Source organism: Catharus ustulatus, chromosome 2 (genome assembly GCF_009819885.2).
Source record: "Catharus ustulatus isolate bCatUst1 chromosome 2, bCatUst1.pri.v2, whole genome shotgun sequence".
Classification (NCBI taxonomy): Eukaryota; Metazoa; Chordata; class Aves; order Passeriformes; family Turdidae; genus Catharus; species Catharus ustulatus.
In genome coordinates this window covers 13628204-13656038 of record NC_046222.1, presented here as the reverse complement: position 1 = coordinate 13656038, position 27835 = coordinate 13628204, and the positions used below count along the sequence as shown (strand labels likewise).

Below are 27835 nucleotides of genomic sequence, written 5' to 3'. Positions count from 1 at the left end.
CATAAGTGACAGATCTTCATTGTTTCCCATCTCTGATGAAGTCTGAGCTGGAGTGAGCCAGGGGAGCCTGTTGTGTCACCGGGACTATCACTTACAAGGATGTGAGCTACTGAAATAAGTGTGTCTAAAAGGTTGCATTTTCTGATGCTTATCTAAGTGAGGGAGTTTTTCTTCATTATGGCTCAGATCCTCCTGCCAACAAGTTTTCTGAAATGGATTTTTGCCTTTAAATTTTACAGGAAAATGTCTTGTATTATGACTCTCTCAGGATACTGAGTAAATAGGACTTGAGTTCTCATTTACTCTAATGGCCCTTTACAACATTTTTTTCCTAGGAAGGTGTCTTAATGGACATAAATGCAATTCCTAAATAAAATAAATGTAATGTAAACAGCAGCTTGAGTGTTTCTGGCAACAGTGTCTTGTACGTGGTCATTGAGGGATAACAAGGGAAAGGATAGAAAAAAACCCTTTCTTTTACTAGAAAAAGCATGTTGCATTGTGAAAATTCTCTCTGGAGTTGTCATTTAGTATTTTTTTTAAGGAAAGTTTTTAAAAAGAGATTCTTTGCATAATCAAACTATCCCTAAGCAGACTTCAGAAGCATTTCTAGCATGCTTAAAGAGTTAGCCAGTTACAGCTACAGCTGTTTTTCCCTTGTATTTACTCAGTCATCATAATAAAGGTTCTCTTTTCAGCATGGTATCCTTCCATGGGAAGTCCCAGAAAAATGCAGGCAGAGAGAGCCCAGTCCTCTGTGCCTTGAGAGGAAAAGGTTGCACTGTGGGTTCACAGCATCAGCATTGCACCCAGGTTTTGGTTTTCACAAGACTTAGGAAAGTAAGTTTGTGTGTCCCAGTTTCCTCCACTCAAACTGACAGCAGATTTACTGAACATGTCTCTTGAAGGAGCTTCTAAGAACCTCTGCAGATTAATTAAGATTGATGTGAGTGTTGAGAACACACACTTATGTATGGCTTCAGTACTGCTATTACATAAAAGGATGAATTATTTTGATTGCTTCATTTAGGAGAATTTAAAATCATGCTGTGCACATACTATAGAGAAAGAGAAATTTTGGCATCTTTATAGTGGATGACAACTCTAAGTATTGTATCCAGGAGACCTGAAAAAGAGTGAAACTATCATGGGATTGTATTTAAATTGAGAAAATATTTCAGGTTTGTCAGCATTTTCTTTAAGATGTATGTAAATTCAAACACAATAGTTTTAAGAAGTAATACTTGGAATAATATTCTAAATATATAACTATTTTATAGCATCATTTGCAAAAAGAGCAGTTTAATATTATAAGGGCTGCCAGTGTGTGGTGCATATTTTAAGTTTAAAATGTTTGACTGCTGCAACTGCAACTTCCAGCAGAGCCCTGCTTGGTAAGGTACAACTTTTCCCAGTATTAAAACATCTGCCTTTGGGGATACAACTTCAATCAGGCAGATTAAATCAGATAGGATCAAGCTCAGGCTGCATATTTATACAGACATTGCACATACTTCCTTCACTAGTGAAGTAGCATGGCAGCCACCTAATACGAACCAAATTTAAAATTCACAAATTCAAATTTTAACGACTTTGATGTTTGTCGTGGAGTGATTTTATTTGGTTTTTATTTTTATTTTTTTTTTTTTTTACTTTTGTTTTTGGTTGGTTGGTTGGTTGGTTGGTTGGTTGGTTTGGGTTTTGGTTTGTTTGGTTTTTTATTTGTTTTTTTGAAAGATTCACCATTGGATAAAACACTGTAGAAAAAAAAATGCTAAAAAATCTTTTCAGATACAAAATACATCATATAGATAGCACAAGAAAAAAAAGAGCATTATCAGCAATAAAGAAAATACAGATAGAAATGCTTTAAGTCAGTTTTCTTTATTACAAAAAATGAAGACAGAAGTTGCATGAACTAAAATGAACTTTGAACAACAGATGAAAGACACACAAAGTTACATACATTTTTTGACATTGTGTTTGGAAAGGTGCTGAGGAACATCACAGTTACACCATGCATACATTCTTCAGGGAAAAAGCAGAGATGACAAGTGCTGCATGCATGAAAAACCAGTGGAGCAAAATGGTAGTGAATTATGAACAAGTGAAAAATAAGCAATGTTTCACAAATTAAAATTAGCTACTTTAAATCCAGATTTTTTTTCCTTGCCTTTCACACTGTTTTTGAAAACAGAAACTTACAGATGTTGCAGTGTATCCAATATTTTTCACAGAATTAGGTTTTAGTACATTGTATTTTCATTCTGTTGGAGACATACACTGAGAAAAATTTACTTTGATTCTATTATGGGCACTTAATACATACATTGAAATTAAAATTTTATGTAAATAAAATATGACTGGAAATTGCCTCTATAAAAATGTTAAACATGTAAAATAAATATACAGAACTGTTAATATCACACAACATGATAGTAGGGTGTCAAGCATTACTACCACAGCTTCTTGGGCCTTCAGACCCCATAATAAATGAACAAAAATGGATATTCCTGCCTCAGTTTCTTGCTCAAGTTGTAAAATATCTAAGCACAGCTCTTAAGCGTACAGCTTACCTACAGCTGCTGCTTCTAAACAGGAAAAGTTGGTTGCTCTCTACACTTGGTGTTTGATGCTATCAGCTTTGCATTAAGATGTCAGTGACATTAAAGGGAAAAGGTGATTGTCCAGCATTTATACATTATTTCTGATAAATATGTAGCAATGGAAAACTGAACATTCCTTATATGCCTGAGGAAAATGAATGGATGAAGTAAATGTGATAAGCATAAATGAGTCCTAAATGTAGGAAATATTTCAGTGATGCTACTATAGACCTCAGAAGCTACATTTCTCTAGATAATATTCAACTTGCATCCTAAAAACAATATTTTCATTTTCCTTTGCTCCTAAAATTCCTGAAAAAATGAACAATCAGAAATCATCAACATGCTGAACAACAGATAGAGAATTGGCAACTAATAGCACAAACACAAATTGTATATAAATCTCCATTATGTCTTTTTTTAAAAAAAAAAAAGACCAACTGTTTTTTCAGGTTTAATTAGTTAACTTCACATTTGCATACACATTTGAGTGGTGCCTATGAAGGTTTCCATGATGGAAAGAGAGAACGTGGTATGGCTCTGAAAACTGACTGAGAATTGGTCATAAGGTTACATGTATAAATAAATCACCATATCTCTTTATCTTTTAAATAAATATTGTTCATATGCATATCATTTATTTTGCATCAGTGCTTGGACTTACACTTTCACAAAAAATTAAATGAAATATTATTTTGTTATTTGGTAATAATATGTTTTGTGCATCTCACAAAACCACTCAGAAATTATTTTTTATTCCCAATGTATGCAATATGCGTGTCTATTTCTGGGCAATATTTTTCCTATTTAGAGACAGCAATATATATTCTAATAACCCTACAGCAGTAAATAAATGACCACATTTGAAGTTGCATTATGTAAATACTTTTGATTTGTGAACAATTTGTAAATGTTAGGAACTTGTCAAAACTCTGGAAAGAAGAAAGACAACAAATAAAATCTGATTAGGAAAGAAGACAGCAGTAGACTCTAAAGGTCGTAAATCAGAACATTTTAAAAATACCGTTCCTTAGAGATATACTGCTATATCACAGAATAATCATTACCCTTTTTAAGTTTCTGTGCCACCAATTTGGATTTAAGGCATAAGCTCAGCATATAATATTTTAGGACTTCGGTTTTACAGACAGTTTAATATTAGCATTTCAAAATATGTGACAATGTTAAAAAAATGGTAGTATTTTACACTGTCAGTCATAAGACCTAAAATCCCTTTTACAATTACAACGTTTAAAGGAACAAATTTACTTATCTAACATTTAAATACTAATGTCAGAAGTATATTGAATTCAATTTGTGAAGACATATTTATCATTTTAATAGAGTTTAAATTACAATTTTAAGCTGTTCACTCTATACCTATGAATTATAATTTAATTTGAAAATGTCTCTGTGCATTTTCTCCTCGTCCTTGTCTGTAAGAAGCCAAGATTTCAAAATCTTCTGAATATTCCCACAGATTGCACTAAATACTATGAAATAATCTTATTCTCATTGTTTTTATGATACAATTATGAAACACTCATAAAGAAAACTACAAACAAAGCTGTATTAGTTATTCATCTGAAGAGATATATGAAAACCCGAAGGACATTATTCTCTTCCACTTTTTCTTTCTCATTACAGAGGTTTTGGGTCACTGCCCAGAACTGCCTGGCTCTGCAGTCACATAATCCCCATAATATTGGCTTAGCTCATTTTCTTTGGAATTTGATGGGAAGAGGAAGGCCAAAAGAAAAGGATCACATTCAAAGTACTTGATAACCTCAAAATGCAAAGTACAGAATAATTTAAATTGGAGCAGACTTAAAATTTCTCTCACTTTGTCGAGCAAATTTATGTAGTTCCCAGCCAAAGCTACTATCAGTTGGAAAAGAAGATAAGTGATCCAAATTTGTCTCTTTATCCCACTGGCATTGTGACACTGAGGATAAAAGCCAACTTGCCATTCATAATGTATATTTAGCTTCTAAAATTTCTCAAGGCTTTTCATTATCTCCTTCACAGTATGTTTGGAGAGTTCACAGTCGATCAATCTCTGCGCCCTAATTCCTATCTTGTCTTCTTATATACTTATCTGCAATGTTAGAATGACTTGCTGAGATAATAAATTTATAGTTTGTAAAGAGCTCTTCAGATGTCTTACCAGAGCAGAAAAATGATAAAGGAATTTTAATTTTTCTGCTTTTCTGCATACCTGCAGTAGTGTCCTGTCTTTATTAAAAAAAAGAAAAAAATTAAGAACACTGACAAGTGTGTGGAAAGTGAAAATATGTTAGACAACAATTAGTTTTTACTAAATGCTCTACTAGAAGTAAGGTTTCCAATTACAGAAAATTAGGACAATGCTACAAAATAAGGAAATACTGGGATCAGACCATCTGTACAACCTTTAGACCCTGTATTATTTTTCAGTTTACAAGACAATGTGTTACTCAAGAATCTTTAATCCAGTGGCAGGTGCTCACTACTTTTGATTGGATCTGCCGTTTGGTTTTCTTTACACAACAGCAACTAAGTGTCCACAAGAGACGATTCTGTTTTCTCATGTGCATGAAGTCCCTGTCCTACAGTGGGATCAGAATGCAAAAGGGATGTGACTGCAATGAGTAGCCCCTAGAAAAAATTTGCTGCTTCCTTGGACCAAAAGGGAACCCCAGTGCTGTGCACCACTGAGCTCCTGCAGCCTGAGAAAGACCTCCCAGCAATAGTTTGTAGTGTGCTTGTACTGTGGGTTGCTTTCCCCCTTAGCATCTGCTACAGCATCTACTCACTAAATATTAGCCAATTATCGGTTCTTGGATGGCAAGTAGAGATATCCTTGCATTTTTTCATCACAGAAGGCAATAGTGACAACAGTGACAGCAAGAAACATTTTCACTATCTGGATTTTTGAAATAGTAAGAGAAAAATAATAAAACCGTTTGCAAAAGTTCCTGCCCAAGGTGATCCTTCCACTAAAAAAAAATTCAGCATTAGCAACAGCACTCGTCCAAGTTACACTCAATTAAAAATATGTTCTCAGATCTGAAAGTTTTTACTAACTTATGTGTAGCTAGTAAATCCAAATCGTCTATAATATAGTTAAAATGAAAAATTTCATTACAATTATTATCTAGCCTTCATTAGTTACATCTCTTGGTTCAATATGCACTTAATCATTTAAAAAATAAATAGTATCTATTGGAAGAACACCTTCACAACTAAAATATAAAGTCAATATACATATTCACATTGATTGTACATGGAAAAATGGGCTTTCACCTGACTGACCCTAAATAGGAATCCAAAGTTTCAACTCCTACAAAATTAGGAGAGATGTCTTTCTTTACCATTCTATGTCAGGCACTCATCATTGTAATCAATTTCAAAGCAATGTCACGACATTAAAATAAAGTGACAGAACATAGTGGCAAGTGCCATGGATGGAATAGTGGCTTGACTTTACAGTGAGAGTTTTTCTGCAGATCACAATAAAACCAATGTTTTTCTAGACAGCAATCTTTTCAGTTCCAGCTAATTTATTGCACTAAATCTGTGAATTATTTAAAAAAAAAATTCTGTCAACAAATTAGTCTGTAGACTTTCACGCATGCATTCTGAAGACATTTTACTTGTGACACAGTACAGTTTTCTAAAATGGTTGTTAGCTGGTTAAGATAAGGATAGTTTTGTTAATGATGTCTTAAATTAAAATCTTCAAAAATATTTCAAAACAGGTAAAAATTATTATAATTAATATTTCTTAGAAATAAGAAAATTCCTTAGCTGAGTGAAGATATACAGATACTTAAATTTGATCAAATTATTTCCAATTTGTAAGATAATTTTTTTTAGATCCCAAAAGGTATGAACCTTAAGGAGTAAAAAAAAAAAAATCCAACATATACAGTTAATTTATCATGTTTGTTATATTTAGTAACAATTTGAAGGGAACTGTCTTAAAATAAATATTTAATTCTGCCTTTGCTTTAAAGTACATTGCTTTCTCAGGTTATTCTGTATGCAACAGAGAAATGAACCATAAACCTAGACAACTACATAAATTTTAAAATCAAATATATGCAATAAAATACCTGTATGGACTCATATTAAATAAAATATTTTTCCTGAGGTTTTGCACACTGCTGCAGAGTTCATAAGCCATGCTTTTAATATGTAAAAAATAGGAAAAGATGCTTTTTCCATTTTTACTACAGGACAAAACTGAAACCCTGGAGCTTTCAAGCCCAACAGATGCCATGAAATGCAGTGTGGCACCTTTGCAGTTACAAGAAGTGACTTTTGTGGGCAGGGACCTATTTTATGTGCTGAGGCTTGACAGTGGAGAGGCACAGAAAAAGTATTTGAAATGAAACACTACCAACTAAAATAATTAATAAGTAATTAGTTAGAGAAGACATACTTGTTAAAATCCATGAGAAGTACAAAACTTGTCTATATTCACAGTTGGGAAGAACCTTAAAGATCATCCAACCTTCCACTAGACCAGGTTTCTCAGAGCTCCATCCAGCCTGGACTTGAACAGTTTTTATTAAGCATAAAATTTTAATTACATTGTGTCAGGAACCAGTGCAAGGACAACCCTTTGCAAAGGATTAATAGAAAATGAAAATACTCTCCTGAAAGATGAATTACTGGTGTACCTGGAAAGCCATGTGGCTGACAATGGTAAGGTCTCTGCATGGATTTCTGATAATCAAAATCTACTTGAGAAAACAGAATCAAATCAGTTTGATCAAATTCAGTAAGTCAGATTCTCCATGTTCTGTCAGACTGAGTGTCAAGCATCATCTGTTGAACTTGTCACAAAGCTCACCAGGCTTCCAAAAAGCCCAATGAAGAATTTTGCACACACAGACTGAAGTAATTACACTATTTAGGATGTTGACTAGGAATGGAAACTTCAGAAGAGCTATACAAAATTTTTTAAGGTCTGTGTTTATTTTCCCACAAATAAAAAAAACTAAGGAAGATAGGAAGAATACATATAGCTTGCCTTATCATCAACAGTATAAAAACATGCACCAGAAACTTATGACTACAATGAGAGAGAAAACAGCAGCATTCAGCTGCAGGGACTGGCCTCCATTTTCACGTCTAGTCGCTTCACAGCATCTGTCTGTGTGTATAAAAATTGTTATAGAAAATCAAGAGTGTGAAAAAAAGTGAATTTTAGAAAAAACAATGTGGAAAAGTTGAGACAACATGGAAAAGAAATTATCAAAAGGGAAAAAAAGTGACAGTGGGAAAGAAAAAAGAGAAAAAAAAATTAATATTTACATTGTGCCAAAGACAGTCACTTGAAAGACATTAACACAAACATTAAATTATGATCAAAGCATAGATGGAATGGCAACCACTGAAGTACCCTGGCCAAATCTGTATAATATAGTATTAAAACTATGGAAAAGGTGTACCTCCATAGCAGTAATGTGGTCCTCCACAGCAGTCAAATTACAAACTGATCTAATTTTAAAACAATTTATTTAAGTGCTTAACCTGAAGCATGTTTCTTGCTTCCCCTTGAGACCATTCAGCCAAGGTCAATCTTAATACAATTTTGACTTTTATGTTGGAGGTCCTTGGAATCACAAAACTACCAGGTAACACCTATCAGAAATAGTGACTCCTGATTATGTAAAGCAAGGGTTATTGAAAGCAAGGAGAAACACCAGTCCATAGGCTCAAAGGAGAAACTAGAACTATGTCAATAATTATACAAAAAAAAAGGTTACAATCATACACAAGAGACAAGCTTATCTGTTTCTCCTTGCTAATGGCTTTATCTTGCTCCCGAATTATTGCAGGAGTTCACAGTGGTCACTGTGAAAACTGGCTTCAATAATATGGACATGGGTCCAATTAAAATATGAATGACCCATGCAATTAGCACATGCATCTGAGTAATTAGACATTGACTTTGACACTGGGGTGGGAACAAAGATGCTTCTTAGACATTCACATCTTCGCAGTATGTCTGGTTACAATTACAGTGTTTGAATATATTTTCTTCTACAAATATTTATATTGAAGGTTCACTTTTTTGGCAAATACAGTCAAATTTAGGCAATATATGGTGTATTGACTAGATTTTTTTTTCTCGCTACAGTGACACAATAATTATATTGGTAGTGACTAATACCAGTGTTTAATAGTTTGAAAAAGACTTCAAAAGAAATTAAAATGTATAAAACCTTATGCAGCGTAAGCAATACCCTTTGTTAAACTTTTACTTTAAAACTGATTTAAGAAATTTTAATGGAAACAGATGGAAATTATTAAGTTAAATATAGTCTTGTATACATAACATTTTGCCAATGCATTATCTTCTTATCACACACATGTCCCTGTCCTTGCACAAACACATGCATGATAACTATCATATGATGCAGATACCTATCAAGTAAAATAGGTAGCAATATAAATAAACTAAAAACAATTATGGACGTTATTCCATCTTTTCCTATATCTCTACTGTGGTGTTGTCAATGATATCTATGGTGTTTAAGCTGTTCAAAATTCACAACCACTTATTTTTCTTAAGACTTAAATAGTTTGGTTCATGTACTCATAGAAGAAAAATCCCACAAATATTGAGCACACTAAACTTTCACATTTACTGCAATAATTCAGCTTTTAAATATTTTTAGGGAATATACCTAAGCATTTCCTCTTTTAATTGGCACTTGGGGTTATTTTAATTAAAAAGCATCATAATGCTAGCAATTACCTTCAACAAATAATAAGGATTAGAGTACCATACTTGTAAACTGTGGCCTTACACTTCAACAACATTCAACATATATAGTGATTTTCTTTTTTCTTCACAGCATTCAAAAAGATAAGCAAACTAAAATTCATATGATAAAAGAAAAAGAATTAAATTCCTTTTGAAGCAGAGAGTCTGAGAATACAGAATGGCTCTCTGCTATTCAGCGGTAGTTAATGTCTGTGATAGCCGTACCATAAGAATTAGATTATATTTAAAAATAGTGTATTTTTTTTCCTGTTAACATCTTTGATGGTGAAAGCCTTTTTGTGTCTCTCTCTGATTCTTATCAAGTAACTTCTATCAATTTTAGTGAAGGATTTCTATCCCTTTTCATGTAATAACTTTAGCCTTTGCAGAGAAAGGAGCAAACAGCTGGTTTTAGCCTAGAGCAAGAACATGCCCTATGACTTTCAACAATGATTATCCCCAGGATTTGATGAGAAATGGCTCTTATTCAAATATTCTAGCACTGGTTTGCGAAACAAAACCAAATACGTTTTGTGGGACTGTTATCTTTCTGAAGTTTTAGATATTAATTAATGTGGTTTCTGTGAGCCCTACTAACTTCTTTTCTCAAAGCAGGAGACCTCAAAGATATATTTCATCTCTCTATTCCCTTCAGAAGATAAAATAACAAAATTATTCTTCCATCACAGCAATACCGGCTTAAGAATTTACTTTACACTTTTAGCTCAGGATTGTGATAAAAAAAAAAAAAATAAGTCAGACAAAAGCCTTCATTTTAGAATCTTTATTTCGGAATTACAATATCCTTCAGACTATGAGAAAATGAGTCAGGTAACTTCACAAGGATAATGCTGCAGCTCTTCCTTGCCTTGGGAATATGATCAGAACTCCAAGGAGACTGACATCCCACAGGCTTTCCTTTTTGACTCCTGCACTTTGTTCTTCATTTTAGGTTTAGTTAAAACCCTAACTAGTCAGATTTGTAGAGACAGACTGAGAAATCCTGTAACGCACAGTCGTACAAAAGAGATACTAATTATCGGCTTAAAGTTTCAGATCTGTGGAATGCAAATTTTACCTATGAAAACCTTTCAAACGTCTCCTGTGCTTTATCTTTCTCTTTTGTGGTTTAAATTTACTGCAGCTGTCCAGGTTGGTGAAGGGCCAAGGGTCAGAAAATTTCAACAACTCTTTCCCAAATCATTCTAATTGTTAGAAGTGTGTGAGGGTTTGATACAATATTTTACCTACTGCACTACAGAGAATTTTACTTCTATTCTCAGGTAAGACTTTATTAAGAAATTACAGGAATGTTTTAATTTTGAAGTCTCCATTCTCTGACAAATTTATTTAAATTGTCAGCTATTCAGAAGTTATCAGAAGACACAAACTGATGGATGTTTGTACATGTACACACACACACATACAAACATACAGAAAGTCAGTGTAGATACAAACCATAGGCTTAAAACCAGGCCAATCCTGAAAAATTCTGCAGTCTTTTTATGGAGATTTAAACAGGCAATTTGTAAGCCACAAGTGATGACATTTGGTCCTGGCCCAAGTACCTACTGGCAGCCTTTCTAGCTTTTTCTCTGGAAAGAGAATACAAAACAAGACTAAAAGTCCCCACAATTCCCCTAACTTCAATTTCATGATTAAACATAAATTTTCCTAGAACTGAGAACAGGTACCAGGAGCCAAATGGGGGAGTCAATATGGGTTTCAATCCTGTTCAACATCATCAGCTATTGGGGTGATGAGGCACAGAGTTTGCAACTTTTCTGATGGCACACACCCCAGAGGAGTGGCTGAGGAACCAGAGGGTTGTGTTGCCACCCACAGAGACCCTGGCAGGTCAGAGAAATGGGCTGACAGGAACATCAGGATGCTCGAGGAAAAATGGGCTGACAGGAACATCAGGATGCTCAACAAGAGGAAGTGCAAACCTTTCCCCTCACAAATCTCTGGGAAAAACAATCCTGGTTAGTAGTTCACAGCTAAGGGCCATCCAGCTGGAAAGCAGCTTTACAGAAAAGGCCCTGGGGGTCCTGTTGGACACCAAGTTTAACAAGAGGCAGCAATGTGCTCTCCAGGCAAGAAAGGTTAATGGAAATGACAGCAGAGGTCTTGGCCATGCAAGCCTGCTCTCATGTGATACACTGACCTTGAGACTTGGTTGTAATCACATAAAATCTGATTTCAATCGGACATGAAACGATTTAAAATCTAGGGAAAGTGTTTCAAAGGACACAAGAGCTGCTCAGTTTCGAAGTTTGCCCATAGGAATGGTCAGTCAACAAATGTGACATAATTTTGTGGTGCAGAACAGAACAGGAGTGAGGAAGGTGGTTTTTTGGCTTCTCTTAGTGGAGGCATGGTTAGGGTTGAGCCAGCTCTTCAGAGAAAGGGGGTTTGCCCTTCAGAGCTGGGAAAACTTCCACCCACACCACCCTGGGCTGGAAGGGGTGTGAGAGATAGGGTGCAGCAAGGGAATATGCTCTTTGATTGCAAGAGGTGACAGGAACAAAGACCTGCCCCAACCACACAGATGGGATCATACAGCATTTATTTCTAGCCCTAAAAGGTCACCTAATTGCTTGACTGAGAGTAAAATTTAAGTAAAGTATTTGCCCTGAAAGAGAACTCTGAGAAAGCGGAAAACTTGTTTCTGTTTTGCTGTAATTAGTAATTTTGAGTTTCTGGATGAAAAAGTTTATCCTAGCTTCTATGCTAACAAAACACTCTCCATATAGCTCAAAAACTCTAGTAATACATCATAAAATCTATATCCATAAATGCAAACCCAAATATATACACACATACTTGAAGGATTGATAATAGCTACTGTTATTTTTCATTCGTGTCAAGACCACTGCAGATCCCACTGTATTTTTGTAAAAACTCCTGATAAAAATCATGTTTGACATGGTAATTATCATCTTTGCTATTGGTGGTGATGAGAGAAAATACTATATATTATTGTCCCTCTTTTGCCTCACACTATATGATTTAAATTGTGGTGATAGACATGCACAGAAAAAAAAATTGAGATGTTGAAAGGATTAAAACATTTTCAGGCATGGAAATAAAATTTTACTCTCAGAGTTCATGCAGTATTTGAAACAAACAACAATAAAAATACCACCCTCAAACATCCAATATAACAAAATAAGAAAAATGTATCTAAGAGACTCTTGTTATCCCCAAATGTTTTTTTCCATTTTCCCACTGTTGCACCAAGTTATTAACTTCTAGTGAAGAAGAAAAAAAACTGTGATAAAACACAACTTGCAACCATTTTTAATATATCTACTGCCCTTTCAAAGTAACAGCAGTGACTGGGTAAGAGCCTTTGGAAAATGGCACCTTCATATATCTGCTGGTAATTCCTGAAAATATATTTAATACCTGTGGAATGGATCTTTATAGCACCATCCATTCTATCCTCTTTTCAGGTTTAGTATAAACCTTTACATGTGTTTTTCGGCTGCAGCTGTAATGGTTCAGAATGACAACAGATTCGGGTACTTTTGTACAAAGACAGGATTTCTGTCTTCTTTCTCACTGTAGAGAAAGAGTGAAAGGGCCCATGCACATGGGTTGTAGAGTCAGTTCTGGGAGCTAATGGATTTTGGCTCTTCCCAGGGGTTTTTGTGGCTGCAGAGGTTAGTCCGTGCTCTCCTAACATGGATAAAGAGCTAAAGCACACAGTTCCTTTGAGAATCCCACAGGACTAGTAGGCCAGATTTTTTATATTTTGTAATATGAAACATTACAAATCAGCACTAAAACTCTGATAAATACATCACTCAGAGGCAAACACACCGAGGTTAGAGTTGTGCCTGCCTGCAAGTTTTGCTAATTCCTTGTGAGATTTTTGAATACATAAAATACTACATTTAAAACTGTGTCACTCTTTCTCCAAGCACGAGTCTAAAATACATATTCATATGCCTAAGTGAAATGTGAAATACACATATGGAATTGTGATCACAAAAAATAGTTCAAAAAAGTAGGAAGGAAAATGGTGTATATATAGATATATAGACATAATATTCACTAATATATATATATATAAATATGTGTATATATATATGTGCATATGCATGTATATGTAGACATACATGAATAAAGTTATATATACAATTATTTAAAGCAAAATGTTTTAAGAAGGTTTGCTGGGAATTTCTCAAAAGTCAGTGCAAGTTTCCACTGATAAACCCTTCAGAAGAACAGGAAACTTTCATTAAAAGTATTACAAATTTGAGGAACTAATCACAAATTTTAGAGACTCAGTGAAGGGATACCGTGTTACAGTAGGAACACACACTATGAAATGAAGTAGATCCACATTTGGAGGCTGCTGAGCCAACCATGTGAATATTTAAAGTAATGTCTGTCTCATTTATGCACCTCCCTGCTGCCAGAGAGCAATTTGCAGCCTCAAGCTCCTTCCCAGACCTCAGACTATTACAAGAAGATCATCATATTGTATTATCATGGAATTTGACTTGCAGCCAGGAGCTGGTACTTGCACACTTCCCTAGGAAGCAGAGGCTGTGGATTCAGTGCCCACAGGAGTTGTATATTCACGTAAGTACAGTTTTGGCTTCCAGTCCCTGTCCTCAGGGATTACTACTTCTGCCTGATATCCAATGGCTTTTGAAAGCACAAACAAGCTCCTTCTTCAGAATTTAAAAGCAAAGTTTCATTTCTTGTGACAGCTCCTATTTCCCTGCTAAGCACCCACTAAAGGACAGCCACAATATCCTTGCTTCCATCTCCCTTCAGCTCTCTGATTCACTGCATTAGCTTGCCCACACTTCACCAGGGTATTGTTAGATACTTAGGGGAGGGCAAAATTCTCTTGGGATAAGTAAAATTAATGAGATTGCATACACAGGGTCTACAGATTTATTTCTGTTTAAGTTTAGAGCCAGACATAAACACTCCATTCGGCTGAAGTGCCACAGATGTGGGCAAATACAGATGAAGACTTTCAGGAGTCTTAGAGGTTTTTCTAATAAATACATTAAATAATATGAAAGGAAATCTTGGTTACTGTAGCTAGTAAGAGAGCACAGGACAAATGATGTAGATTTCATTCAAAAGTCTACCCAGTTTCATTCTTATTGCCTATCTCCTTTTTAAAATAATCTGTGGACACCTAGCTGTTCATATCAAACCCTCAAACAAATACTGCATCATCAGAGCTAACTGACATCAAAAAGAATATTTCTGCTCAAACTCAAGCATTTTATGCACAAAATCTATTACATTTTAATAGATTACATTCATTTTCTTTTCAGCATTATGTATATATGTATATAATATTTTATTGTGATTATATTATGCCATTTCAAAACAAGATAATCATGCTGACTCATAAATATGAACATTAATGTTCCACCAATTCTAAATTTCTTTTGACATACTTTTAAAAATTGCCTACAGAATGTTCTTATGATGGGAATTTCACACTCTTTTTCAGGCTTTGAAAAAACAGTTGTCAAGGAAACTAATTAGTTCCACAGTCATAATTGCAGTAATGATTCATATAAAGAAGACTTGAAGTTAAATAGTGTAACAGACTTCTAACAAGTACTTAGAGGTTATGGGAGAGCACTGAAAGAAAAAAGCCCCTAAGCATCTATAAAACTGTTTTTAGAGAGAAATGTTCTGTCTTTCTTCAGAAATTAAATTAACTAAGCTACTTTTTCCTTGAATGTCTAGAGACCACCTATGTTATCATTTACAGAGGAAAATTAAGTTTCTCTGCTACAGCAGCTGTGGCAACAATACAGAGTAGTTTACATAATTATAAAAGGCTAAAGTTAGAATACATTGCAAAAAAAGTAATATTTTTGTTTCAAATATGCAAAATTGAAAAATGGCTTATCCCTTCCCTAAGTAAGTTTTTCTTATTTTTCCACTTGACAGATATTTTTATTTCCTTGGGGCAATGAGTTTCCCTACATCTATTTTTCTCTTTTCTTTTTCAATCATGGGAAATTTTATTTCTGAATGATGGCAATCACAAGGCCCTGCCTGTTTAAAAACAAGCACACAGAACCTATTGAGATCCTGAATTTCAATCAAGATGCAAATCAACTTTACTTCAAGTGCATAAAACAAATATTTCCACTAGAACTGGATCTGAGTCTATGAATGAATTACAAATGTGTTTTCTTTTCAATAAATAAAAGGTAAGGATGCTTCCAATATTAAAAAAAAATCTGCTATGTAATATTCAAAAATCTTGCAGAGATCTTGAGATAACTTTCCTGAAAATATATTTGAAGGAAACTCACAATAGAAAAGGAAAAAAAATAGCCAGTTATTTCAAAATTTTCTGATGGCAAGCTAGTACATGACTCATTCCAACTCACTGGCACTGTATCAATGTTAGTTCAGATTGAAATACAGATTGAAATGGTTTGCATTTAAATATATTTGCCATTGTATTTATTTGGCAAGTTTTTATTGATTCTAATACACTAACAGTGAAAAATTGCAGTCAGAAAATACTATGTTAGAGATTTAGAACTTTATTTTTCAAGTGGTAATGATGATAATGATCTAATTTGGAAATAATTATTTAAGATGTAGTTCATAATTTTAATTAAAAGTTTGACATCTCTTCCACATATAATTTTCTTTATAAAAATTAAAATTATCCAGAATACTTCAGAAAATACTGTATTTTAGTTTATTTTAAACTATATGATTTTTCATTGCTGCATCAAAATAAAGCCCTATATTGGCAAGTATTAAAACTCATACACACACTCTTAACTAATATGCAGCTTTTCTTAAATGAAATTTCAAACCTTTATATTTAAACACTTAAAAATGTGAACAAAGTTTCTATAGATTTCAAATTTTGTAAATCAGCCTCATAGAAGACTGTTTGGTCACATTATCAGGGTGAATCATTCAGACAGTATCTAAACAAGACTGTCTGAAATCTTAACCTCATCAGACATTAAAATAAATGCCTTTATTACATGTGTAGCTCAAAGCATTTGTAGAGATGGGATTGAAATCAAGAATTCTAGCAAATAATTGGCTTAACCAGACAATAGGCAATACAAGGCAACTTGAAAAGCAGATGTATCTTAAATACTGTATTTCTTGTTGAGTCCCATCAACAAGGTTGAAGAATCAACGTTTCTTCTATACTTAAAAATTTCTTTATTTCAAAGAGAAAAGTGGGAGACAGGGTCCCATTTAAAGGCCCTGAATCAAATTTTTGCTGATAATAAAGTCTGGGATCTCAAGTTTTTCCAGTCCAAGACTTCACTACATTATGCTCAACTACATACAGTGTACTCTGATTTAGAAATAATTCATAGAGAGAAAGCAAGATGAAATTAACTTACCTGTAATAATGTTGGGCTTTGGTGGCATGCTGAATTCATACAATGTTGGTTCAGAATAACCCAGTCTGTTGGCAGCTGTAATTTGCACTTCATAACCCATGGTCCATTGAAGGTGCTCTAAGATTATGTGGTCTCTACTACCCTGCACTTTTTTCTCTAGCCACTGGTCTTCCTTATCTTTCTGTAAAGATCAAAACATTTGTTTCAATTCCCCCAAAATCTTGTATTATTTGTCTAAAGTCTGTATCTACATGATGCACAAAAATGTGGAGCTGCCTTTACAGAGGCTATGAACACAGAAATAATCTAATTTTGGAGTTCTGGCTTTTTGTAACAGGATTTTTTTTTCTTATCATATTTCCACAATGTGAATTTAGAGAATTTTGTGGTCAATTCTTTTAAACTTTTTGACTTCTATTTATTTGTTGCTAAAATACTGTTGTTTATTTTATAGAACACTGGCTAATCACTTATATAATAAAATGCTAAAAAATAAATTATGCAATAAGTTTATTTCATACAGACATTTCAATTACATTTTGATCAATATTCATTCAAAGAAACTTGCCATTAAACCTGGTCTTGAATTTTTCATGAGTCTAGCTGTGTTTATATCCCACATTAGTTATTTAATTAATATATACAGTAATTGTAGTAATATGGGAACATTTCACAAACCAGGTTGTATGCAAGAATATAAACATAATTGAGAAAGTATGAAGCACTATGTCTACACCTGTGAGAGGATACATGCAAATTTTTAGGATGGTGTTCTAGACAAAAAAGGATTCTCACAATTTCTTATACTTCAGGTAATTAAGACATCTATACAAAGGGAACAAAGGAGGAATTAGTTGCAAACTTTATTCTGGCATTTCATAAATCTGGAGTTCTTACCTTTGTAATTGATATTTTGAGTGCATAATACATTAAATTGTTTGTTTATACAAGTAGAAATTACACAATTACTAATAGAAGGATAAAACAATATATATTGTCAAACAAAAAAAGTCATCTTGTTCAAAGGACAACCAATAACAGTTAGTAAGAATCCATCTCATGAGACACTGAGGTACAATAATACGGACAAAATATCTCTTGAGAGATAAATCCAACCCATACAGCAACACAGACTCAAAGAGTGGGTATAAACCATACGGGAAAATTTAATGCCAAACAAACTTATAATAGCTGCAAGTATAACTTTTTAGCTGCACACAACTGCGCAGCCTATATTTAGATTCTTTGCTGAAGCATCTTGCTCTTCACTGACACAGGTTTCAGAGAAAATAGCATCTAATTTACAGAGTTCAGGGACTAGTCATGTTCCTTATGAGTTACTTTTTTTTATCCCCAGTCCTCAGAAAATAAAGGACACACTAAATTCCCTTGTGTGCACTGCTGAAATAATTTATTTGTTAGCAGCTCTGAGGTTGACAATTTTTCCATTCTGACTTCAACTTTTCATAAACTTTCTTGCTTTTTCTGCATTACCATTGGGACTGCCACGTGATAGTTCTGAGAATGATTGAAATCCAACAAAACCAGTTTTCAGGAATATTTTCATCCATGTGAAAGTTCTTACTTGGTGCAGTGATAGACTAATGAAAGACATCAGAAAGGTAAGTCCATTACAAATACTGAAAAAAAAAACCAAGATACTGGAGTAAAAATGGTTTGTTCATCATGCAGTGAAAATGGTATTTTCTGTAAAGACTATTTTCCCATATCCTGATGGGTACTTTCTATTGCAACCACTTGGCTGGACCCTGAGTGAATCCACTCACAATTGCCACTATACTAAACTTCTTTTACAAAATATATTTTTGCATAGCACTGCTGAAATAGAAGGAGCTAATTCTGATTGTAATATGCATATGAAATTACTCCTTAGTGATATTAGGAATAGCAGTGCTATGTAGGACTGTATTTTAATGGCTGTTTAGATTGGAGAGGTATGGGAGGAGTTAGAAAAAATACAGCTGGATTCCAAAGAATACCAATATAAATCAGAAGTTCCCTACATAATCTCAGTATTGTGCACAGATGCCATGTGAATGTACTAGAGAATTCCAAAGGGTTTCAGAAACACAGAAAGACAAAAGAAAAATTCTGAATTGGAAACTAAAGGTTCAGGCTAATACAGTTTCTGCAGAAAAATACAGTATTTCAAACAGAGATATGAGTATATTTTGAAGAAAAACTGCAAAAATCTGCATGATTAATAGAATGAGATTGCACTTCTGCAGACAGAAAAACAAGTGAAAAGGCAGGGATTCCACAATTTGGTCAGGTGAAAAACAACAAATGAGTTGAAATGTAACAGGACACTTGCATATGCTATGCTATACCATAATTTAGTTGAAACTGAAACCAAATGGGTAAATTGGGATAAATGGAATAAAGTCCAAGCCCTGAGTGCAAAGACAGAAAACTTTTTTGAAGAGTGACAAACTCAAGTTAGGAGGAAGAGAAATAAAGTGTCTGGACAGAAAAGTCTATTCTGAAGACAGACAGATGAAATCTTCCAGAGTACTGTCTGCTTATGGCTTCTTAAATAAAGAAAATAAAAATTTGGGGAAAAAAAAACCAACAAAAAAACAAAAAAAAAAAAAAAAAAAAAAAAAAACACCACAAACGAAAAAAAAAAAGAAGAAAAAAATGAACTTTGATGTCCTTCATTACAGCTGTTATTTCAGCTATATCACATATTCAAGTACTTTCCCCTAAACAGAACTCAGTAATGTGTCAACGTTTGATTTATTGTAAGTGTAGAAATGGAAAAAGAGGATGAGAACACAAATCATGGGTCTGCCAGGTAAATCTTCCCACAAATCTCCCTGTTTAATATAGGACCCTTCAAATACTAGCTTAAGGAGCAGAAGAGAGATCACTTTATACCTTATTAGGTTGTTCTGTTATTAATACTTAAAATTTATAGAAAGATCTAGATATGCACGGTGCTCTACAACAAAAGGAATGAAACTTCTAAATTACAAACAGTAGCCTGGTTTGGGTGTTGAATTCATATAAATGTCTTCAATAATCATTCAAGCAACAAATGCGCATTTACAGAAACTGTGATGGGATCTGCAACCTCAGAAATTAAACTGTTCCTTTATTTACATCTTATTTTGTTTCATATTATGCAGAAATACTGCTTAACAAAGGCCACTGATAACCTAGCATGTCACTGGCAGTCTACTTCCATTACTCTTCAGCCTTGTATTAACACAAAACAAAATCAACAACAAAATCTTCACATCATTATTTCATAAATGTGTATATATTGGCTTTTTATAATTTTGGCTTCATATTTTTTTTCACAATAAAAGCATCAGCCATTTTCTTAAATAAAAGCAGGCATTATTCTTAAATTTAAAAAAAAATTATTTAAGAGTCAAAGAGCTAGGTTTTAGGAGCTGTAACCTAACCATCTAAATACCCTGACAAAAACAATACCAAAACCACCACCCCCAAAACAAACAAACCCACAAAAACAACCAGAAACTAAACAAAACTAAAACTCCAGTCTGCCATGACTTGACTTTTTCTCAAATCTGAGGGCATACCTGACAGCAGTGGAAGTAAAGCTAATCCACTGTTTAGGCAGCAGATCACTAGTCTGGAAATGACATCTCTCCCTTTAATGGTCATTCTACACTGCATCCAAAATCACATTCTCTGGGATCTCATAAAAAGTGAGAAAATGTGATTAACCCCCTTCAACTCTTCCCTTATTCTCCACTCTCTCTAAATTGTTGAGTTGAAAGCTCAGCTCAAACATACTTATTATGGTGGTTCCTGTGATGAAAAAATGGACAGGAGACACCACACTGTATTGAAAGCAGTAAAAAATCAAGAAATCCTCACAGAATTTAAGCAGTGACTTCACAAGAATTAATCACACTAGGCTGGGAATTTCTAGATGTGATTAATACAGGTAATAAAGTTCAGGGGTAAATACTGAACCAAACACAAAACAGCTGGTAAGGTACATGGTGTTAAAATGCACAGGAAGTCAGAGGGTCTGGCAGGTAGACTGGAAACTAGAGATGAAAAAACATTTACCTGTTTCTTGGTCGCTATCTCAGAGTGGGAGTAAATGAGAAATTATCTCTTTTAAAATATTCTATGTCTATAAAATTTGTTGTAGAGCCCACCATAAAGGAACAAAACATGTCTTACAGTCAGAAAAGAGTGAATGTGCTTCAGAGCAAAGCACATAAACTGTCAAACTCTTATCTGCCAAAATTCAGAGCATTAATAGTTACCCTGTCACAGGTCAAAAACAGGTGAACAACTTTTAGGCCTGTAAAAACCATCCATTTTAGTACATTTTTCTTGCTTCTATCAAAATGTTAATAACAATAAAAGACAGTTATATTTATTATTCTGTTCTAATTCCAAATATTTAATAATTTTTTTCCTGACCAGGGAAAACTAAAAACAACCTTACTGTTGGCATTCTGTGAGCTGGCAGTACAGAAATGCTAAGACACCCATTCAGAACTTTCTTGTCAAGCATTATAACTAAGTTTAAGCAGTGTCAACACTTTCCAAAGGCTTCTTTGTATCCTGCCTTTCTCTTGTCTGTCTGTGCCTTGTCACCTGGTTGCCCTGAGGTGCTGCTGTATCCCACCTGCTCCTTCCTCCTGGCCCTCCTTGTCTCCTCAGCTTTCCTCTCTCAATTGTAATTTATTACTCTGGTACTTGGTGAATGCCCCATCAGATAACAGCCATTTACAAATTCAGTGCACATTTCCATAATTTCCATGGATAAAGCTTCACATCTCTTGTGAAACACCAGAATGTCATCGTGTGAGTCCCAACCAACTTTGGAAGCACCATAAGCAGAAGAACCAAAGGGAGGCTTGAATTGGCCCCCATGAAAAAGCATTAAAGAGTCCCTAAGAGAAGTGGGGTCAGCTGGTCATCTCTGGCATCAGACAGGATGCGTCCCTAGAGAATTCCCCTCACTGCTTTTTCCAGCTGGTTACTGAGGAACAATTTTCCCTTGTTTTACTCTCTCCCTTCCTATTCTTTCCTAAGGTAACTTTGAAGCCAATGTGTGCCATCAGCCTCACACTCCATCAGTGAAGCTTTGTCATGCTGTCTCAACTTTCTTAGTGCAACATCATGAAAAAAAATCATAAAAATTACACAGTACCTAATGCTCTGCAATACAGAAGAAAATGTCAACCTGCTTATTATCTGATTGTAGTCAGTAATTCTTGCCCATAATATGAAGAAACTGATGCTAGGGAAGGAATATTCAACAGAATAAAATACACAATTTCCAGAAAAAAACTTACCAATTGCCCTTAGCCAGGCTGTAATATTACTTTAATATCTTAAAAGCTGTCCTTCCCTCAGTTAAAAAAAATAAAAATGTATAAAACTTACACATGGGTGAATTAACCTTTTCAAGAAAAAGCCATTGATGTATGGGCTGTTATCAAATATGCTCTTCAAACGTGCATTGGTTCAGGTGCTAATAATGAGGCTGGCAAGAGTTATAGGAAAGCTAATTAAACACCACCAATGGGGAAGACAGAAGAAAAGCAGTCAACAGATAATTATGACCTTTAAATAGCATTCATTCTTTCTGATTAAAACAGAAAAAAAAAATTATTCTGCTTCTTTTGTTGTAGAAAGGCCTTTAATTTAGTCAAATTGCTTTTTCAATTGGAAGATCAAGGAGCTAAGGATTTGAGGTCCAAGGAAGAACTTATTCAGTAACCTTTTAAGTTTCCAGTTAGTGTTTAAACTGCATATTTACTTTCCAACAACACACAGGAAAAGTAATCTTTTATACTATATATTGCACCTTACTATATTGTATCTTAGTAGGGAGATCAAAATCAGATCTCCAAAAATTTTTGGGATAGAACCAAAAGAATTTAGCTTATTTTAATCATAAAAACAGATTACATTCCATATGCTGCACAAATTTATTATATCTAAAGAGTTTATTTTGTACTTAGTGGCAAATACTAAAAGGAATTGTAGCCTAACTAGGAACTTCAGTCCTGCAAAACTCCATTTGTGTCTTGTATTGCATATTTTACTACCCTTGTCTTTGCAATTATTTTTATGTCAACTGTATTCACTGGATGAAAAGTCATATAAGAAGGTCAGCTAAGATTTGGGGATCAGTGATAGCAGAATAACTTCTGGTCATTCTCTCAGACTACTCTTAAGAGTGCTACCAAATATTTCTCAATTAATTTGGAGCTACTAATCTTCTTTGGTTATGTTTAGCATAGGAGAATAATTTTACATTCTAGGTTTAGCACTCAGATAATCCCTAGACTATAATCAAAAAGTTACATTATAGCAAACATCAGGAAATGTGACAATAGCCTATTATAAGTTAAGGAACTAATTTTTTCCTTTTTGATAACATTTAAGCAGGTTCTATAGTTAATTTCTCAAAATTTGCTTCTTTCTGTGAATAAATACGGTCCTCACTACCTTCTATTTAACATGCCTAAATATCCAATGTTACATTCCCAATTTTATAGACTCTTCATGGACATGAAATTCTGCTGTAACACTCCAGTAAAATGGGTCTACTCAGACAAAAGCACCACACAAGGAAATTTTTTTTAAGTGCACACTTTGGAATGAAACACACCGCTTTTGCCAGCTCTGCAGCTGCTTCTTCAACCCAATAATTTCTAAACATAGTACATCAGGAAATGCATTTTAGCTACATTAATAATAATAATAATAATAATAAAACCTGCCACTTTTTTTTAAAATAGATTACATACTGCAGAAAAACCTGTTTTCTAAACCTGACAAATTTGATGACAGAACACCAAAACAGAGCTGTCTAGATGATAAAACGCCAAAAAACTCTGCCTGATGGCTGTCTAAGAACAGATATGCTCCCCAAAACTCATTAAATCCCCAACAATGTGCCAATTGTTTGACTTTTGTAACACGAGACTTGGAATTCAGGCAGATAGAAGATACGAAACGTGATCAGCTAATTAATGTCATTTACAATTAATATGGAGCACTGTAGTATAGCCTTCTATCAATACAGATGCATTTATAATAGATTAAAAATTTGCTGCTCAAACAACCTTTAAGTGTGTAATTTTAATGTTTGCTAATTTACTATGTTTTTAAAAGCTGAACACAAAAACTGAACACTTTTACTAAGCAACTGAAAAACAATACAGTGTTCTTGATGAGTTTTCAGCATACCTTTAGGAACAGCTGAGTGCTTTTGGGGTTGTTTTTTCATTTTTTAGTTTTTATTTTTAATAATCTGGTTTCTTCAACTAGTTACAAAATAAAACATACTATACCTTTTTTTTTTTTTTTTGGTAATCATTTTTTGGAATGCAAGTCACTTTGGTAAATTTCAAATAATATCAACAATTTTCTCTGCATTAAAAGCAGATATTTATAAGAATAATTACTTATTTTGATTAACTGAAATACTTACACTTCTGTATTTGACAATATATTCCAGTATGGGGGCACCTCCATCATCTTGTTTAGTTATGCTAAGTTTAAAACTCTTGCCGCTCTCTGGTTGTCCATGAATTGAAGGGGGGCTTGGCTCCCCTAAATAAGGAAACAAACAGTACACAATAATAAAAATTGAATTTTTTAAACACTTCAAAATGGAATTTCTTCCAAAATCATTCAGTCATCAATACAGCAAGGCTGGTAGCCTGCTACTCACACTGGAGTTTAAAAGACACTCTCCTACAGGCAAGCATCCATAACTTAAGCATAACCTTTAATCCTATGTGAGATTTCTGAACTGAAATACAGTTTTTAAATGTAAATTTACTCTCCAATAAATGCACCAAGTCAGATTAGAAAAAAAAGGATAACTTCTTAGAGAAGTCAAAATCAAGAGTGAATATAAAGAATAATATTTTCAAAACTATAACTGTCTTAGCTATAACAAAAAGATAAAGATAGTCTTAACCGTGCAATCAAAAGATTAACAGTCACTTTAAGACCCTTCCCTAGTCAAAAATTCACAGATTATATTTTCTATATGCAATGCTTATTACATTTTTTAAGAGAACCTAAATGAACATACTGAAGTGTCTTATCTTCCAAATATCTGTAAATGGGCATTTACTCAGAGAGATACTGTTCCATTAGAAATAATTGTATTATTTGTGTTTAGCACTTATTAAAGTAAGGATAAACTTACTTAGATCACAACAGAAAACTCACTTAGCTTTCTATCAGATAGCACATATATACATACATACATTTATATAAAAAATGTCTCAGTTTCTTTAATTCTTCCATCAAGCTATTTTATCTGTCCTGGACTATGTTTAGAGTATCCATAGGCTTCAATGAAAAAAAACAAATTAGAAAGCTTCCAAGTTACTCTTTGGGACAGAAGAAATGTATAGTATAATAAATATAATGTAATGTAATATAATATATAATATATAATATAATATAATATAATATAATATAATATAATATAATATAATATAATATAATATAATATAATATAATATAATATAATATAATATAATATAATATAATATAATATAATATAATATTATAATATAATATAATATAATATAATATAATATAATATAATATAATATAATATAATATAATATAATGTAATGTAATGTAATGTAATGTAATATAATTAATATAATATCACAGAAATATTTTGTGGTCTTTGGAGTTACATTACTTTTATTGTTCATTCCCTTAGCGCCAGTATTAGCTACACAGAGTAATGCCCTATTCAGGAAACAGTTCAGTTGCACCAGATTTATGACAGACTGGTCTGGCAGTAGCTCCTGATGTATTTCAACATGTCTGTTTGATTACTATAAACTGCCATCTGGTAGCTCCTTTGCTTTGCTTCTCTCTGTGTATTTAATTTATTTACTGTTGTTTCTATTTAATTTAAGAAAAATATTTTTCATTTTCCCTTAATATTGAGATCTAAATCTCTGGCCTATAGTTACTACAGATACAGAATTGGTTTAATAGAATTTCTCATTTGTATATAGTCATAGTTATGACAAAACAATTTATTCTCATCATTTCTTCCATAGCTTAAGATTTCTGTTTGAGGTTTGATAATTGCAGAACAATAGCACCATAGTTTGCTGAAGAAATATCTCTAGAAATGGCCAATTCAGTTCTCTTAGACGTGGATAATATCCTGAATGGTAATGAGAAAAATTCCTTATTCTAGTATCTCTCTGTGGTCTTTGATCCATTATATCAAATAAAGACTTTCTGAATCTCAAAAATGTAAGATAATGGGATAAATTCCCCAATTTAAGTTCACTCATACTTCTTGAAAGGGTGGCATAACAAAACATGATTTCTGAAGAAAAAAAAGTAAAAACTGAGATAATACACTGGGGAGTGGATTACAAAACTGAAACATTATCTACAGTGGATCATAATTCAAATCTAGAATATTCTAATAATAATAATAATTTTCATTAAACAGCACAAGTATTACTCACGGACAGGTAAGGTCTGAAAGATCTCAATTTTGCTATACTCTCCTTGCCCTTTTCCATTTACAGCAGCTACTTTGATTTCATATGTTGTATTTGGTTCCAAATTGCTCAGAACAACCATAGCTAAAGGAAAGACAGAAAAAAAGGAATAAAATTTGACAAAGGAATAAATTTATAAAAAGAAAAGTAAGACAATTTCATTATTTGCTTTCTTGGCTTGTAAATTAAGGAGTCTCGTATTCTGTCAATACACTGGTCTCAAACTTAGCTTTTTCTGTTGAGTGCTAGTAGTCCCTTTTTTATCTGCATAAAATCATTGTTGTGACTGAGAAAGTTATGTTTCTGAAGGAACAGTGAAGTCAGTGGTAGAGAAGCCACAAGCAACAATTAAGGACCTTGATGGGAATCAATATTTTATGTTCAGATTGTGAGCACAGTGTACTGGGTTTGCACACCCAGGCTTTGGTAGCGAGGCTGCTGCAGGGGTGGCTTCTGTGAGAAGGTGCTGGAAGCTTCTCCCATGTGTGACAAAGCCAATCCCAGCTGGCTCCAGGATGGAAGCACTGCTGGCCCAGTCTGAGCCCATCAGTGACAGTAGGTTTCTGTGACAACATATTTAAGAAGTAAAAAAGTTATTGTGCAGATGTATTTGTGACCAGAGAAGAGCAGGATGAGGATGTGAGAGGAACAACCCTGCAGACATCCAGGTCAGTGCAGAAGGAGGGGCAGGAGATGCTCCAGGAGCCAGAGCTGAGATTCCTCTGCAGCCCATGGTGCAGCCCATGGAGATGCAACTGTGCCCCTGCAGCCCATGGGAAACCATGGGGATGTGAATATCTACCTGAAGCTCATGGAAGAGGCACACACCAAAGCAGATGGATGCTGAGAGAGGGTTTGGATCCTGTGGGAAGCCTGTGTTGGAACAGGTTCCTGGTAGGGACCTGCAGACCCATTCCAGGAGCCCATGCTGGAGCAGGTTTCCTGGTAGGACTTGTGACCCTGCAGGGGAAACACACTGAAGTAGCCTGTCCTTGAAGAATTAATCCAAGGGAAGAGTAACCCACAATGGAGAAGTTCATGGAAAATTGTAGCCCACGGGATGGACTCCATGCTGGAGCAAGAGAAGGACTCCACTCCCTGAGCAGCAGCAGGAAAAACGTTTGATGAACTCCTCTTATGACCAGGTGACCCACCTGGTGGATGCAGGAAAGGCTGTGGATGTTGTGTACTTGGACTTCACCAGGACCTTTGACCCTGCCTCCCACAGCATTCCCTGGAAAAGCTGTCAGCCCATGGCTTGGACAGGAGCACTCTGTGCTGGGTTAGGAACTGGCTGGATGGCCAGGCCCAGAGGGGGGTGGTGAATGGTGCTCCATCCAGTTGGGATCAATCACCAGTGGTGTCCCCTGGGATCTGTGCTGGGCCAGGCCTGTTCAATATTTTCATTGATGACATGGATGAGTGGATTGAGTCTTTCATTAGTAAATTTGCAGATGGGAGTGCGTGTCAATCTGTTGGAAGGTAGGAGAGCTCTACAGAGAGGCCTAGAATGGTTGGATAAATGGGCAGAGTCCAGTAGGACAAAGT

At 34.3% G+C, this 27835-nt stretch overlaps 1 protein-coding gene across 2 annotated transcripts in view; it reads right to left on the bottom strand.

Moving 5' to 3' along the window:
* The window catches only part of NCAM2 (neural cell adhesion molecule 2), a 266003-nt gene that overhangs the window by 19160 nt on the left and 219008 nt on the right, over window positions 1-27835 (bottom strand). The window contains exons 13-16 of one of the 2 annotated variants that reach the window (XM_033087059.2): window positions 26252-26371; window positions 24220-24341; window positions 16755-16935; window positions 7143-7749 (exon numbers count right to left, since the gene is read on the bottom strand). In XM_033087059.2, coding sequence (XP_032942950.1) covers window positions 7634-7749; window positions 16755-16935; window positions 24220-24341; window positions 26252-26371 — 539 coding nt within the window. In that variant the 3' untranslated portion in view covers window positions 7143-7633. Of the gene's footprint in view, window positions 1-7142; window positions 7750-16754; window positions 16936-24219; window positions 24342-26251; window positions 26372-27835 lie in introns of those variants that run through there. The other variant, XM_033087058.1, reaches the window with a different exon arrangement.